Source organism: Ochotona princeps, chromosome 10 (assembly GCF_030435755.1).
Source record: "Ochotona princeps isolate mOchPri1 chromosome 10, mOchPri1.hap1, whole genome shotgun sequence".
Lineage (NCBI taxonomy): Eukaryota > Metazoa > Chordata > Mammalia > Lagomorpha > Ochotonidae > Ochotona > Ochotona princeps.
Genome location: NC_080841.1, coordinates 9234255 through 9249086, shown reverse-complemented (window position 1 = coordinate 9249086; position 14832 = coordinate 9234255). Strand labels below are relative to the sequence as shown.

Here is a 14832-nt window from a genome sequence, read left to right as displayed (position 1 = left end):
TGTGGTAAGCACAGTTAAATGAATTTGAGTTATCAGTATTATGCTAATAGTATCTAAGTTAGATACTATTTAGGACTAACCTGATTGATTTGCTGTTAATAGTATTAAAACAAGGTCTCAGCAAAAACAGTTGTGTGCTCAACAAGCATTTCTTTGTAGGGATGAAGTGGGAAAGGGAATGTAGATGAGAGAGGTAGCAAGCTGGTACTGCCACAATACTGGACCAAGAAAGAAGTTGGAACGGCCAAGCATTCAGTTTTGTATTAATTCTTAATCCAAACTTCATGTAAAAGCTTTGAGATTTAATGCTAATAATGATGTTTTCCAAACACTTCTCAGTATAAGCAACAAGGATAGGATTCTGTAAACCAATCTCAAAGGTCAGTTGTATGAGATTTGAATTGATTTGTTGAAAATGAGGTTTAGAAAAATCTTATTCAATACTCCTATTATCTTAGTACTGTGGCTCAACATTCTTTCAGAACTGTTTGGTTTGGTCTGATTTCATGCACTTTTATCTTTTCTCTTGATGGAAAATATTATGTTTGGAAACGTTTATTATTTCATGGTGTTCCAGACAGATAAATCATTCATGATTTTGAAAACAAACATTCTTGTGTTCCTAAAACATTATTTATCAAGTTCCAAAACATACTGTTTTATTACTAAATTTAAGAAGTACAGAGTCCTAGCATGAGAATCAGAGGTCTGTAACAATATGATGAATCAGCTCCAGTAAATACAAATAAACAGTAAAGCTTGACTCCTGCACGTTGAACAGCTCTGCTGCCTCTCCTTTAGTTTATTTGCAGCATTGCAGCTAAAATATAATTAGTGGTAAAATAAAGACCTTCGTCATCCCTTCAATGTAATCAAATTATGTACATATATGAAAATATATAAAATCATAAAAAGCAATTCTTTTTTCTACTGTCATAATCTGGTGAATTATATTGGAAAGCCAGCAATGAACATTTGTTGCATTGAATGGAGTCATTATCCGTTGTACGTGTGCTATACCAAAGCATTGCCACTCATGTTTTGCACAACATGAAGATCCTTCATTGTGTGACTCTTGCTTTTCTGTCTGCTTAGGATGGATGATGCTGAGGCCTGTTTTATTTTGAGTAGCCGTTGTGAAGTGGACAGGACTTCATCTGTAAGTTTCTAGAAATATGCTTTAGGAAGTGGTTATTGCCACTTTAGAAAATTGCTGTTAATTTGATGATTTGCAAACTCTTTGAACAATAAATGTTAGCTATCTTCAAATTCTACTGAAGGAGTCAACTACTTATTATCTTGACCCCAAATAGCATAACAATAGTTGTATAGTTGATTGTGTCAACAAAAGTTCTCTTGAAGGGAGTGTCTACTACCCTCTAGTTTTTTGTTAATCAAAATGAAAGAAGTCATGTATAAACTGAACCTGCACATTTTTTTGTGAAAATATGTGCTGGGATATATAATTTTGCTAAAATGACCTCAAAAATTCTTCAACTCTAAAGCAAAGCAGATGGATCAGGCAATTTGCATAAGAATCAATTGGAGAGTTTCTTATAAATATGCATTTATGAAAACTGTGTCCAGAATATCTGGGGTAGAGACTGGGAATATGTATATTTTTTTAAAAAGGTGATTTTGAAACACAGGTTTGTACGTTTTGGCTTACAGGATCTTTATAATGAGTTTCTTAGGAGTAAAGTTCCATAAACTTTTCAGTACTTAAAAAGTAAAGTGATCATAAAGTGATCACACCATGTCTTCTATTTTTAAAAATGTTTGAATTTTTAGATTTAAAAATGCTTCATATTTTACATGGAGTAAATAGTGTTATTTTCTCAGCCATTGATTCCATGTCTAAACATTTTTGTGATCAGGCACTATGGAGAGTACTTGGTTGCATCTGCAACGAGTGGGCAAGATGAGCATGGGCTGTGGGTACCTGATTTGTCCATCTGTGGAGCATTGCAAAGTTTATCCTCTGTTCTACTTCCTAAGTTTTACCTAAGTCTTGACTGCAACAGACTGTGTGCTCTACATTTTACCTTACCTGAACTTCTTACTTCTTAACAAAGATAAATAAGGCAACTTCCTGCATTTGAAAAGGGATGCTATGAGTTAAATGTTGTCTCCACCAAACGCACGTGGAAGTCTCACCCTTGAGACAGCAGAAGGTACAAGTATTTCCAACTGTGGTTTTGACAGAGGTAATCAAGTGACAGTAAGGCCATTAGGGTGACCCATGTCCAACTTACCTATGTCTTTATTAAAAGAGATCATCTAAAGGCAGACATGATGCAGACAGGAGATAAATGGAAAGGTAGCCACACTCAAGCCAAAGAGGCAGGCATGGAGCACACTGTCGCTTCCAGCTCTCAGCAGCCCCCATGCCGCTCAGCCTGCTTGAGCCATCCAGTTGGCAGTACTTGGCTAATGCAGCCCTAGAAAGCTAAGAACACAGCACAGACCAAACACACGATGGGGAAATTCATAAATACTTCTTTTAACATTTTTAAATATATATTCTCCTTTCCTTTTCCACCAATGTTACCTTCATCCAGACCTGATCCTGACCTGAGCACTGTGTTAATTGTTTCTCAATTGGTTGGGGATAGTAGGTGCTCCAAAACAAATTTGTTGAAGAAATAATTGTGAATGAACCCAAGTGTATTACCAAGTTTGTTTGCCTCAGGTAGTTGTGGTCTCACCATCAGTACTAACTTCATTTCAAAACTGTTGCAGTCTTCAGGAACTGTGGTACCTTTTTAAAAAAGGGAAGTACAAGCATGAGAGAAGTGTGTAATGCCTTCTAGACTACCCTTCATGATCTTCATTTGAGAGTTCGGTTTTCTCCTGATATTTTTACTTAATTGACAAGAAATGAATAAAAAGATTTTCACTTGCTAGAATAATGGTTATGGTAGTTGGGATGGCTCCAACAAAATTAGGAAAACTAGGAAGCAGACAGATGAGTGGCAACCGACGTGGAAGCCAGAAGGAAGCTAAAATTTAAGAGGAGAGATGAGACAAGTCAGCAGCTGGCTGCTTCTCACAACGGAACCACACAAGCCTCAGGAAATAGAGACAGCAGATGTCTGGGACAGTAAGGTTATGAGTAGGACTAAATATATGAACAATGGTTCGTATTCTGGAAGGTAAGAAGGCTCCCCGAGTCCCTCCAACTATTTATTGTTGACTGCTTTCTCAGTCTTTGGCAGGAAAAGTTTTGTTATTTGGAGAATTTAAGCCAGGGATATCTCCTTTCATAGACATTCCATATGAGGACCCAGGCACCAAACTGATATTAAGGGACTTAAAAGCATGTAGCTAAGATTCTTAGAACTCTTGGAAACTCACCTTGTGGGAGTCAAGAGTTCTAAGAATCTTAGCTACCAGGCCCATGGCTTTAAAAACACCAGCGTGGAGCCATTGTCTCTTGGAAAAATGTTTATCACGAAAAAAAAAAAATAATATGTGTGTGTGTGTGTGCGTGCACTGAGGATACAGTATGAAATTCTCTAGTAGAGTATCCCAGGCTGAGCCTCCTACAGTAGTTCTCTGTGTTTGCGTAGGCCTGCAGCTATGGAGAACTGCGCCCCCACAGATGCTGTAGTCAGCAGATGTCTAGTGACTTCTGAGGAAATCGATAACAAGAAAGAGTGGATGAGCAGTCAGATAATAAGCATGCAGGAGAAAAAACTCACAGGAAACAGAGCCATACAATTCTGGAAAAGAATAGATTTCAAAAATTTATATATTTAGTGATGACCCTTGCAACAACACAAGGTGACACATAAAGAAAATAAGAACAGCAGAATATAAAATATTCAATTAACAAAGTGAAACAAAGCAAAAAAAAAAAAAAAAAAACATGACGTGAACTCTCAAGAGCTCCTGAAAATTGAATACAAGATAACAAATGAAAATTGAATGAATGGCTTGGAAGATAAGCTTAAATAGTGGAAGAATTCAGAATAATAAAATGTATAATAACCTAAATAATGGAAAACTAAAAAAGCCAGAAAATTAGAGGAGTCGTCAGGAGAAACAGTATCTCAACAAGGATTTAAGAAAGGAGGCCCAGAAAAGAGAGGAGAACATTATTAGAAATGAAATCTGATCTGATTTCTCAGACCAAATGTAAAATTGAGAGGTCTGTTATTATCAGGTAATAACTAGAAAGTATGAAAATTGTTTAGCGTGGAGGAGAGAAAAGAAAAAAAAAGCAAGAGGATGACAATGGAAAAAATAAATTGTAGGAGAAAATGCAGGAAACTTTCAGAACTTAAACTGGAGAATCAGAATGTTTGCCCAAAGTCAAAAGATGCAGGCCATGGGCACAGCACTTGAGAAAGTATGTGCATGCCTATCCCACCATGGCGAGAGTACAGACTAGTACAACCGCCACGGCGAGAGTACAGACTAGTACAACCGCCACGGCGAGAGTACAGACTAGTACAACCGCCATGGCGAGAGTACAGACTAGTACAACCACCATGGCCACCAATATGTAGAGTGCTCAAGCAGCTGACAGCTGATGTACCAGATGACCCAGCTATCCTGCTTCTGGGAATAGTTCCAAAGGAAGCGAATTTTTTATATGAGAAAGCAACCTGCAACCCTGTATTGATAACAGCACAATGCACAATTACAAAGATAAGGGAAAAAACACAGATGTTCATTGAAGGAGGAATGGATAAAGAAACTGTGCTATACCTACTCCATGGGATACAACACAGCCATAAAAAGAATGAAATGCTACCATCTGGAGCTAAATGGATCCAGCATCAGGCCATTACACTCAATGAAATAAGTCAGTTCAAAAAGGATAATTACAATGTGTTTTCTCTGACATGAGACAACCTTCATGCAAAACGGGAACTCTAAATAGATATATAGGTAAATAAGTATATATATATATATATTTACTTATTTATTTATTTATGTAGTTCATACATGATATCCATAATGGAGACTAGCAAACTGGGAAGTGAGGATACATTGCAATGTGCATCTCTACTCCTAAATATAAGTGGGACTCCCAATGAAATTTAAATATACCTTGGCAGTGTAGTCCCAGAGTCTCTACTTTTGCATGTAACTACCACATCACGATACGCATAAATAGTAGAATGTTGGATTTGTGACTGTTGCTATGGGACTACAGCTACTGTAATAATATGGGGAGAAATGGCAGGAAGGGCACAATAGGGAGGAAGAAAGGGAGGGGGAGAGAGGAATCCCTGTACCTACAAAACGCTATCATGGAAAATAATACTAATCATAACAAAACTAATGAATGCCTCCAGTTACACTTTGGTGTTCTGTTGGAATGCTAGTTATATAAAGGGCAGAAAGTAAGCTATCTGTAGACATATAAGATTTGCAAGAGTACACAGCCCTCAGACAGACCAAGGAGTGAACGAAGAAAGATGCTGAAGGGCATCTAGAGTGGAGGATGGGATAGTAATCTACTGGTTGTGGTGAAAGCGCCCTACCCCGGGCCAAGCGTAATGGCTTAGTGGTAAATCCTCATCTTGTGGGGGCTGGGATCCCATACGGGCACCAGTTTGTGTCCCGGCTGCTCCAGTTCTCATCCAGCTCCCTGCTTATGGCCTGAAAAAGCACCAGGGAATGGCCCAAATCCTTGGGACCCTACACCCATGTCAGAGACCCAGAAGAAACTCCTGGCTCCTGGCTTTAGATCAGGTTAGCTCTAGCCATTGCAGCCACTTGGAGAGTGAGCCATCAGACGGAAGATCTTTTTGTCTCTCCCTCTCTCTGTAAATCTGTCTTTCCAATAAAAATAAGTAGATATTAAAACAAAAACAAAGCAAAAACTAGGTTCTACCCCAAAACAGAAGAGCATGCTGAGTGTGAGCAGACGGCAACTGGGGACAGAAATTCAGCAGGGCTGTCCGTGGAGGGAAACAAGAAATGGCTGGAAGTGGCTGGTGAGTCTGAGGACATTCTCTTCTGGGAAGATGTTTTGTATTGAGTTTTCTTAGCTGAGCTTGCATGTTGAAACCCTAACTTCCCAGTCCTTTAGAATGTGATAGGGTTTGGAGAGACAGCCTTTAAATGGTTAAAAACAAGGCTATTCTGTTGTGTTTGAATCCAGTGTAAGAAAGCAGTGCCTGTGCTTAAGGAGAGACTGAGGTTGCATGTAGAGTTATGTGTGGATAGGGCAGTATTCTTTACAAGGCAATACCAGAGCTCTCAGATGAAACCAACTCTGCCAGAGTGGTGGGGAAATATATTTCTGCTCCGCAAATCACCCTGTTTGGGATATTTAGTTGTGGAAGCCAGAGCAGATTAATGCAAGATTTTTAGAAAATTCACCATAGGCAGAGGAGACAATAAAGACTGTTAGAAGACAGTAGATCATATTATATTGGGAATATAATCATAGCACAAAATCACAGGAATCTCACCAAGATGATCTCACACTCTGATGAAAGGATAACAGGAAGGGGAAATGCTAATGAATTAGGGGCTAAAGACAAGAAATCTATACTTGAATAGCACGAGATGCAGGGTAATATTTTAATCTGACAAACATAGCTAATAATATGTAGGAACATGGCAGGAAGAAGAGAAGAATGAGTTGTAGACCTTTATGGAGTGACCATACTGTGTGTCATCACAGTGGGACAGAGAGAGAAGGCTGCCCCTGTGTATTATGGAACTTGTACAGTCATTTGTCTTTTAGGACTCGGTGCACACATAGGTTTCATGATATTTTTAATTAATTGGGTTTTGTAAAATGTACATCTAGGAAAAATAATTACATAAGAAACAAACCTGTTGTTTTGAGAAGTTAAGAGATACCCTTTGTGGTAGCTTTATGTTTCTTCAGATATCAGTGAGAGAATGGGCAAATTTATAGTTGAACTGCTTATACTTGTTGTACACTCATGTATCCTAAAATTTGGCTTTCATTCAAACACCGGATACAATCACTGTCTCACAGCTGTGACTGAGAAACTGAAACCAGACACACTAAAATAAGCCAAACAGTCAAATTGGACAGCTGTGTAAATTCAGAATCAGCTTCAAAGTTTCAGCTGGGAAAAGTTTAGCAGAGTAACAAAGGGTCAGGTGGAGAAAAGAGATGCCTCTTGCAAGCCCAGCCTAGAGGTTAATGCCACAGATAGGGTATCTTGAACAGAAGAATAATAGAGTATCCTTGGGTCAGGGTGACTGAATGGTTTGGAGGTTTGCTAGGTTGACAAGATAGAGAATAATTTACAGTTGTCCATCAGTAACACTAAATTTAGCATCCCTTCTCTTTTGGTAAAACAAGTAAGTCTCAACTAATATATGTTTGAGTGCAAGGAGTATAAGAAAGTTTCTACTGTCTGTTGAGAAATAAACTTGGGACATGGTTACAAATGAAAATTCCTGCTAAAGGGCTTGTATTTGGACATATCAGTTGGATATAATTTGTTTTTTTGAAAGATTTATTCATTTTTATTGGAAAGGCAGATATATGGAGAGGAGGAGAGACAGAGAAGATCTTCTGTCCCATGATTCACTACCCAAGCACACATGTATAAAACACAATTACTAGACACATTTATAAAACAAAAAGTAAGAAGGCCTTACAGCAAATTAGACAAGTCTCTCTTGAAAATATTCAAATCAATTTTGTTATAAAAATTCTTGCCAAAAATAGTAACTGCCCAGAGAAAAATTAACTCACAAAAGTCCTTACAAGCCTTTACATAGATAAGACTCAAAGTACTTTGAGGCTAGGGCCTTTAGGCTTGAAGCCATATCCCCTGTATCTATAATTTTTTTTACAGATTTACTTCTTTTTATTACAGAGTCAGACATACAGAGGAGGAGAGACCAAGAGGAAGATCTTCCATCTGCTGATTCACTTCCCAGGTGACCACAATGGCTGGAGCTGCGCTGATCCAAAGCCAGGAGCCAGGAGCCAGGAGCCAGGAGCCTGTTCTGGGTTTCCCATGCTGGTACAGGTCCCAAGACTTTGGGCTGTCTTCAGATGCTTTCCCAGACCACAAGCAGGACCTGGATGGGATGTAGGGCCTCCAGGGTTAGAACCAGCGGCATATGGGATCCCTGCACGTGCAAGGCAAGGACTTTAGCTGCTAGGTCACCGTGCCAGGCCTGGATATAGTTTGTTTTTAAGCTATGTTTACATATAAGTAGGCACAACAAAGCAAATAAAAGTAGCAGAAAACATAAAGGCCTGGAAAAATCGTGTATTGTGCTGAATACTAACCATGCTAGTGCAGAGGACACCTTAGCGTCCGGGATGAACCTTCTCCCATCTTCCATGACACTCCGTTGTATCCCACAGAGTCTGGAGAGACAGCACAATCCACACCCCTCCTTCCATCTGGCTTATATCCAATCAGGAGAGTATAAATTTTTGTTCTTTGATTCCTCAGTTTAAAAAGTATATAGGCCGGGCCCAGTGGCATGGCCTAGCGGCTTAAGTCCTCGCCTTGAACGTGCCGTGATCCCATATGGGCACCGGTTCTAATCCTGGCAGCTCCACTTCCCATTCAGCTCCCTGCTTATGGCCTGGGAAAGCAGTCCAGGATGACCCAAAGCATTGGGACCCTGCAGCCGTGTGGGAGACCTGGAGGAGGTTCCAGGTTCCCGGCTTCGGATTGGTGCAGCACCGGCCGTTGCGCTCACTTGGGGAATGAATTATCAGATGGAAGATCTTCCTCTCTGTCTCTCCTCTCTGTTTATCTGACTTTGTAATAAAAATAAATAAATCTTAAAAAAAAGTATATAGACCAATATGTTGCACGAAAGGATATAATCTTACAAATCTCAGAGAAATTACTTTAGAAGGTGCATGGGAAGTGTAACTACTCCTCTGTGATCATCCTGTCATTTTAGACTGTTTTTGAGGAGAGGTTGCTCTTCAGTTTTTGCCAGATGTGATCAAGCCTGTGTCCTTGTCATTTTCATGTGCTTGCAGTACATGGGGCATGTCTTGGGAGAGCAAGAAAGTCTGGAACCTGCTGAGCTTTTATGTGATTAAAAAATATTACAGCTCACTAAGGACTCTCATGTCTCTAATCTTAATCAAGTTCACTTTCTAAGCAACTGACCTGTGTAAAGACCTGCGGGGATTCTCTGGGGATGTTTTCTCCTTATCCTTCCAGTTTCATCAGTCAGAGCTGTAATAATCTCATGTTACGTTTTCTTTGGCTGACCCAGACGCATTCTCCAACTTCCCTCCTCCAAAGTGCTGGGTCTCATCCCCCTTGCCTGCAAATACAGTGGCCTAGTCTGCACATGTCCCCCAGAAGCCATTCCTCACCTACAGTGTGCTCCCTCAGCTGCCCCCCACCCTATCCCAAACCCCCTTCCCTGTTCATCCACAACCCTTTCCAGTTCTCTGGCACAAGTGTTGGCCTTTGACCCCATTCCTCCCCCAGCTGGGACTCAAGTGTGTTAATGAATTTAAAAGCCCAGTCCACCAGCACACCACATCAGCATGCCAGCCTGGCACCCTAACCCCATTCCACCCCGGCCCACCCGCTTGGGACCCAAACATGCGCAGGAGCTCCCAAGTCCTCACCACTTCGCTGGCCCCAGGTCAAGCCCCTCGACCACCCTGAAAATACCTATACACTGTCCCAGTGGAAGCAAGGGGCCTAGGCTGTTAGGTTGTCTTCAGCATGGGGTAAAAATTGTTTTAAAACAACCATAAGTGAGAATAAGCATGGAGTTTCATATTTTCCTGATATAGTTAAAGGATGAATAAAATACTTGTTTTAAAAACAACAAAATATATGCTCAATTATTTGAACTTTGTTAAATGGGTAAGGTGTAGTAAAATTGATTTTCTTCTCTTTAATTCCAAACATATGTAAATTTAACAGTGAAATGTTTATGACTTCTCAATAATGACGCCATTTAGACAAAATATAAAAGTATTTGTTCTTAACGCTTTTTAAAATCTATTATGGTTTCCATTTTAGTATCAAAGTGATGCTGACCTCATAAAAAGGGTTGGCAAGGTCCTAAGCTGTCTAGTATTTTAGAATAGTTTGAAAAATATTGGAGTTAGTTTTTATTTAAGAGATTTTGTAGTAAGTAAATCCATAGGTACTATATTTTATCGTGTATTGCCTTAATGACATTCCTTAATGACATTCCTCTTTTAGATTATCTGTACTTTCTTGAGTTGCTCATAGTAAGTTTATATATATATGTATATATGTAAATATATCACTTACTATATATAAACTATATATAGTTAAAAACTATATAGTTATAAACTATATAAACTATATATAGTTATATATTATATATATTAGTTACAAATATAAACTTACATATATATGTGCAAGTTTATTAAGTTACATATATATGTATTTTTATATATATATATATAAACTTAGTTTGCCACACTAAAATCCCCAGTCCTCGATAGGGGTGTTTAACCTGGACCTTGACCCAGTCCAGCACGATGATTACAGGAAATACACATGGTTTTATTTGGGCAGTTAAAGGTCCAGAAAGATTGCAGACAGGTCTTTGCATGGGGTGTATTTCCATTTCCCAGGCTAGATTTAAAGTACTGAAGCCTGGGTTCTGCCCTCAGGAAAAGCCGCGAGTGGTAGGACACTTGGCACCAGTTTTTACCTTACCTGGGAAAGACGGGGCTCACCAGCCAGCAGCCATTCACAGCAGTGTAGGAGTAGCAGGGCGACATGTCTGTCCTTGCTCTTGCTGTCCTGTGTGGTTCTTTGACCTGTTTGTTTTCTTCACTGAGGCTTTTCCTTTTAGTCACCCGGGATCAGACTTAGTCCTTTTTTGGGAGTGCTGGGATACATTTATTTGTCTCACTATTCTGTCATCTTGGATCTCTCCCAAATTGTCATAAGGAATATTCCTCAGTATGGCTATAAATCATTGATATATAATGTTCACATTATTTTCTTTGTCAAGTACAACTTTTTAAAAATTTCCTTGTACACTGTTTCTGAAAGGTCCGTATTCATTTACTGTTATTTTGCTTATGACATTAAATGAAAACTTCTTTTGCTTATAACCAGCCTTTTTTTGTTGTTTATATAACCATTTTATAACAAGGCAGAAAAACACTACCAGTCTAGAATACTTTTTAAATATATTTTTCTGGTTGATGGGTAAGGGAGTTTCTGCATAAGATAAAAATAAACAGTCAACTGACATTAGAAAGACTACTGTATTTGAATTTGTGGTACTGCATTTGAATTTGTGGTACTTCATAAAAATAATCACTTCTGAATAAAATTTTATATTTACAGTAGACAACCACTGGGCAGTCCTGAATTTAAGAGTGCCATAGCAGTTGGCTCTGTAAGTTTTCCTTAATATTGAATGACCAAAATCATTTCACAAGTTCCCATTTCACTGGAGCCAAAATACTAGGAAATGTGGTTTTTAAAGAAGGTATATAATTTCTAAGGTGATATTTAGAATTTTGACAAAATAATGGGTTTTTCCCTGTAGAAGTCTTGCATGCAGTTGTAGGGATGGAATGTTAACATTCCTGCTACTGTTTTACAGATTTTTTTTTCAATTTTCAAGTCCACTTAGTCAAAGATGGAAAAGAGAAGCTGAACAGGTTTGACATTTACTGAATAGCTTTTGTATGGCCAGACATTTTGTGCACATTACGTTTTTTTCATACCATGATTGTTTATGGATTGGAAAATCAAGGCTCAGAGGTGTCAGTTAGGATACCCAGAGTAGCAAAGTCTGAATTCTACCAGGGTACTCCTTCCTTTACAAAGACAAGCTGATCGTCCTAGTGACAGGGATTCCCTATGCAAATGACAGAAGTTTGTAGCAGAAGTGGTTCTACTATCTGCAATCAGTTATGTTTCATTTTCCCTATCGCTTTGAACTCCTTCAAAGAATATATTGATTTTCTATTGATTAAATATGAGATATTTTGTGTTCACGACATGTGCTTCCTTCTTTAGATTTCATTCCTAGTGTCAATTTCTGATTGTTACTTTACTGTTTGTCCCATTTTGTTAAAATATCATCCTTTTGTCTTTCATAATGATACCTTTTCCACTTGCTTTGTGCCTTTCCTCCATAGTGTATGTTTTCCATAATGTATTTTGTCTGTTAAAATAACTTTTCACTTTGATTTAAAGATTTTCCCCTTTTATGTATTTTAAATATCTGTTTATTCCTTTATTTGAAAGATATGGACCGTTAGGAGGGAGGAAAAAAAAAGGAAAGAGAGACACAGAGAGAGAGAGAGAGAGAGACAGAGAGAGAGAGAAATTCCTTGGTTTATTCTCCGGGACAGGGCGAGCCTGAACTGATGAGCCAGGAAGTCCTTTTGTTTCTCCCACACGCTGGCAAAGAGTAAAGTACTTGGGCCGTTATTTGCTGCTTTCCCAGCACATTAGTGGGAAATTGGATCAAAGTAGATAGCTGGTACCAAGCAACACTCCCATATGAGATCCTGGCACTACAAGTGGCAGCCTAACCTGATGAGCCACCATTCTGTCCCTGTTATTTTAAAGGAAAAGTTCCTTGAGGCACTTTGCAGTTCATTTTCTGTAAGTCTTCCTGGGTAGAACTCTCAGGGTTAAATTATAAGGTTTTTTTTTTTTTTATTATTTAACTTCATTAATTACATTGTATTATGTGACACAGTTACATAGATACTTGGGTTCTCCCACCCCTGCCCAAACCCTCCCACCATGGTGGATTCCTCCACCTTGTTGCATAACCACAGCTCAAATTCAGTTGAGATTCCCCCATTGCAAGCATACACCAAACATAGAGTCCAGCATCTTATTGTCCAGTCAAGTTCAACGTCTTCTTAGGTATACCCTCTCTGGTCTGAAGACAGAGCTAGCAGAGTATTATCCCAGTCAATTGAAAGCTCCATCATACCATCAGCAAAAATTTACATCATTATGGAATTAATTGACATAGTAATGAGTAACCAACATGTTGAAAGTAAATACGAGTTCCCAGCCACCTTCTGTGACCACCTCACCTATACTTCAATTTAGTTTATACACAACATATAACATTCAAAACGTAACATGTTATACATAACATCATATCATCTTAAATTAAGGCAAACATGTGGTATTTAACCTTTTGTGATTGGCTCATTTCCCTTAGCATTATGGTTTCCAGTTTGGCCCATTTGGCCACAAAGAACTGCATTTTGTTTTTTTTAATAGCTGAGTAGTATTCCATGGAGTAGATGAACCATAGCTTTCTTATCCAATCCTCTGCTGATGGGCATTTTGGTTGCTTCCATGTTTTTGCAATTACTGATTGTGCTGCTATGAGCATAGGAGTGCATGTTGGTTTCTCATAAAACAATTGTTCTGGATATATTCCTAGGAGTGCTATTGCTGGATCATACGGTATGTTGAATTTGAAATGTAGGAGACTTATTCGAAGAAAACTACAAACTACTTAAAAAAGAAATTGAACAAGACCTCAAAAGATGGAGTAACATCCCATGCTCCTGGATTGGTAAAATCAATATCATTAAAATGTCTATACTGCCAAAAGCAATATATACATTCAACGCAATCCCAATCAAATTGCCCAAAACATTCTTCATGGAACTGGAAACAATGATCCAAAAGTTCATCTGGAAGCACAAAAAACCACGGATAGCTAGAACCATCCTGAAGAACAGGAAGTTAGCAGGGGGAATCACAGTTCCGGACCTCTGGACATACTATAGGGCAGTGGTTATCAAAACAGCGTGGTACTGGCACAAAGATAGAGAGGAAGATCAATGGAGCAGAATAGAAACACCAGAAGGAAACCCACACAGATACAGCCAAATAATCTTTGACAAAAAGACAAACGACAATCCAGGCAAATGGGAAGGTCTGTTCAATAAATGCTGTTGGGACAACTGGTTAATAGCCTGTAGAAACAAAAAAATAGATCCACATCTCTCACCATACACTAAGATCAGATCTAAATGGATAACAGATCTAAACCTACATCCAGAAACCTTGAAACTTTTGGAAGAAAATGTTGGAAACACACTGGAACACTTAGGGGTAGGCCCTCACTTCCTAAAAAAGACTCCAAATGCAGTAGAAATCGAGACCAAAATAAACAATTGGGACCTCATCAAACTAAGAAGCTTCTGTACAGCTAGAGAAACAATCAACAAAGTAAAAAGGCAACCCACAGAATGGGAGAAGATCTTTGCACACGACATAGGTGATAGAGGGCTAATCTCCAGAATATACAAAGAGCTACAAAACAACCAAAATGTCAAAACAAACAAGCCACTCAAGAAATGGGCACGGGAAATGGGCAAACACTTCACAAAGGAACAAACCCAAATGGCAAATAAACATATGAAAAAATGCTCAAGTTCCCTGGCAATAAGGGAAATCCAAATTAAAACATCAATGAGGTACCACCTAACGCCAGTAAGACTGGCCCACATGAATAAAAGCACCAACAACACTTGTTGGCGAGGTTGCGGGGAAAAGGGATCCCTACTCCACTGCTGGTGGGGCTGCAGGATGGTACAGCCTCTATGGAAATTATAAGTTTTGAGGGGTTGAACTGTGTACACTGACAAATATCTATCCCCTGAATCTATAAAGCCCTTAGCTACTGCAGCTCAGAACATGACCTTATTTTACAGGATGTTTACAAAAGATAATGAACACCCTTCTTCTGGCTGTATGGGATCTGTGAGTAGCAGAAAAGCCCCCTCACACTGATGCTAGGAGTGTTGAAGAGGGTACATAGAACAGTTGTTTTCAGACTGAACAACAGGGATGTGGGACTGTGCCAGAAGAGGTCCCAGCCAGATCAGTTCTAAAA

The 14832-nt window shown here is 39.0% G+C and overlaps 1 protein-coding gene across 2 annotated transcripts in view; it reads left to right on the top strand.

The window, feature by feature from the left end:
- The window catches only part of KCNT2 (potassium sodium-activated channel subfamily T member 2), a 354431-nt gene that overhangs the window by 185997 nt on the left and 153602 nt on the right, over positions 1 to 14832 (top strand). For both annotated transcript variants that reach the window (XM_012929978.2, XM_058668959.1), the window contains exon 12: positions 1096 to 1159. In XM_012929978.2, the coding sequence (XP_012785432.2) occupies positions 1096 to 1159 (64 nt within the window). The remainder of the gene's footprint in view (positions 1 to 1095; positions 1160 to 14832) is intronic.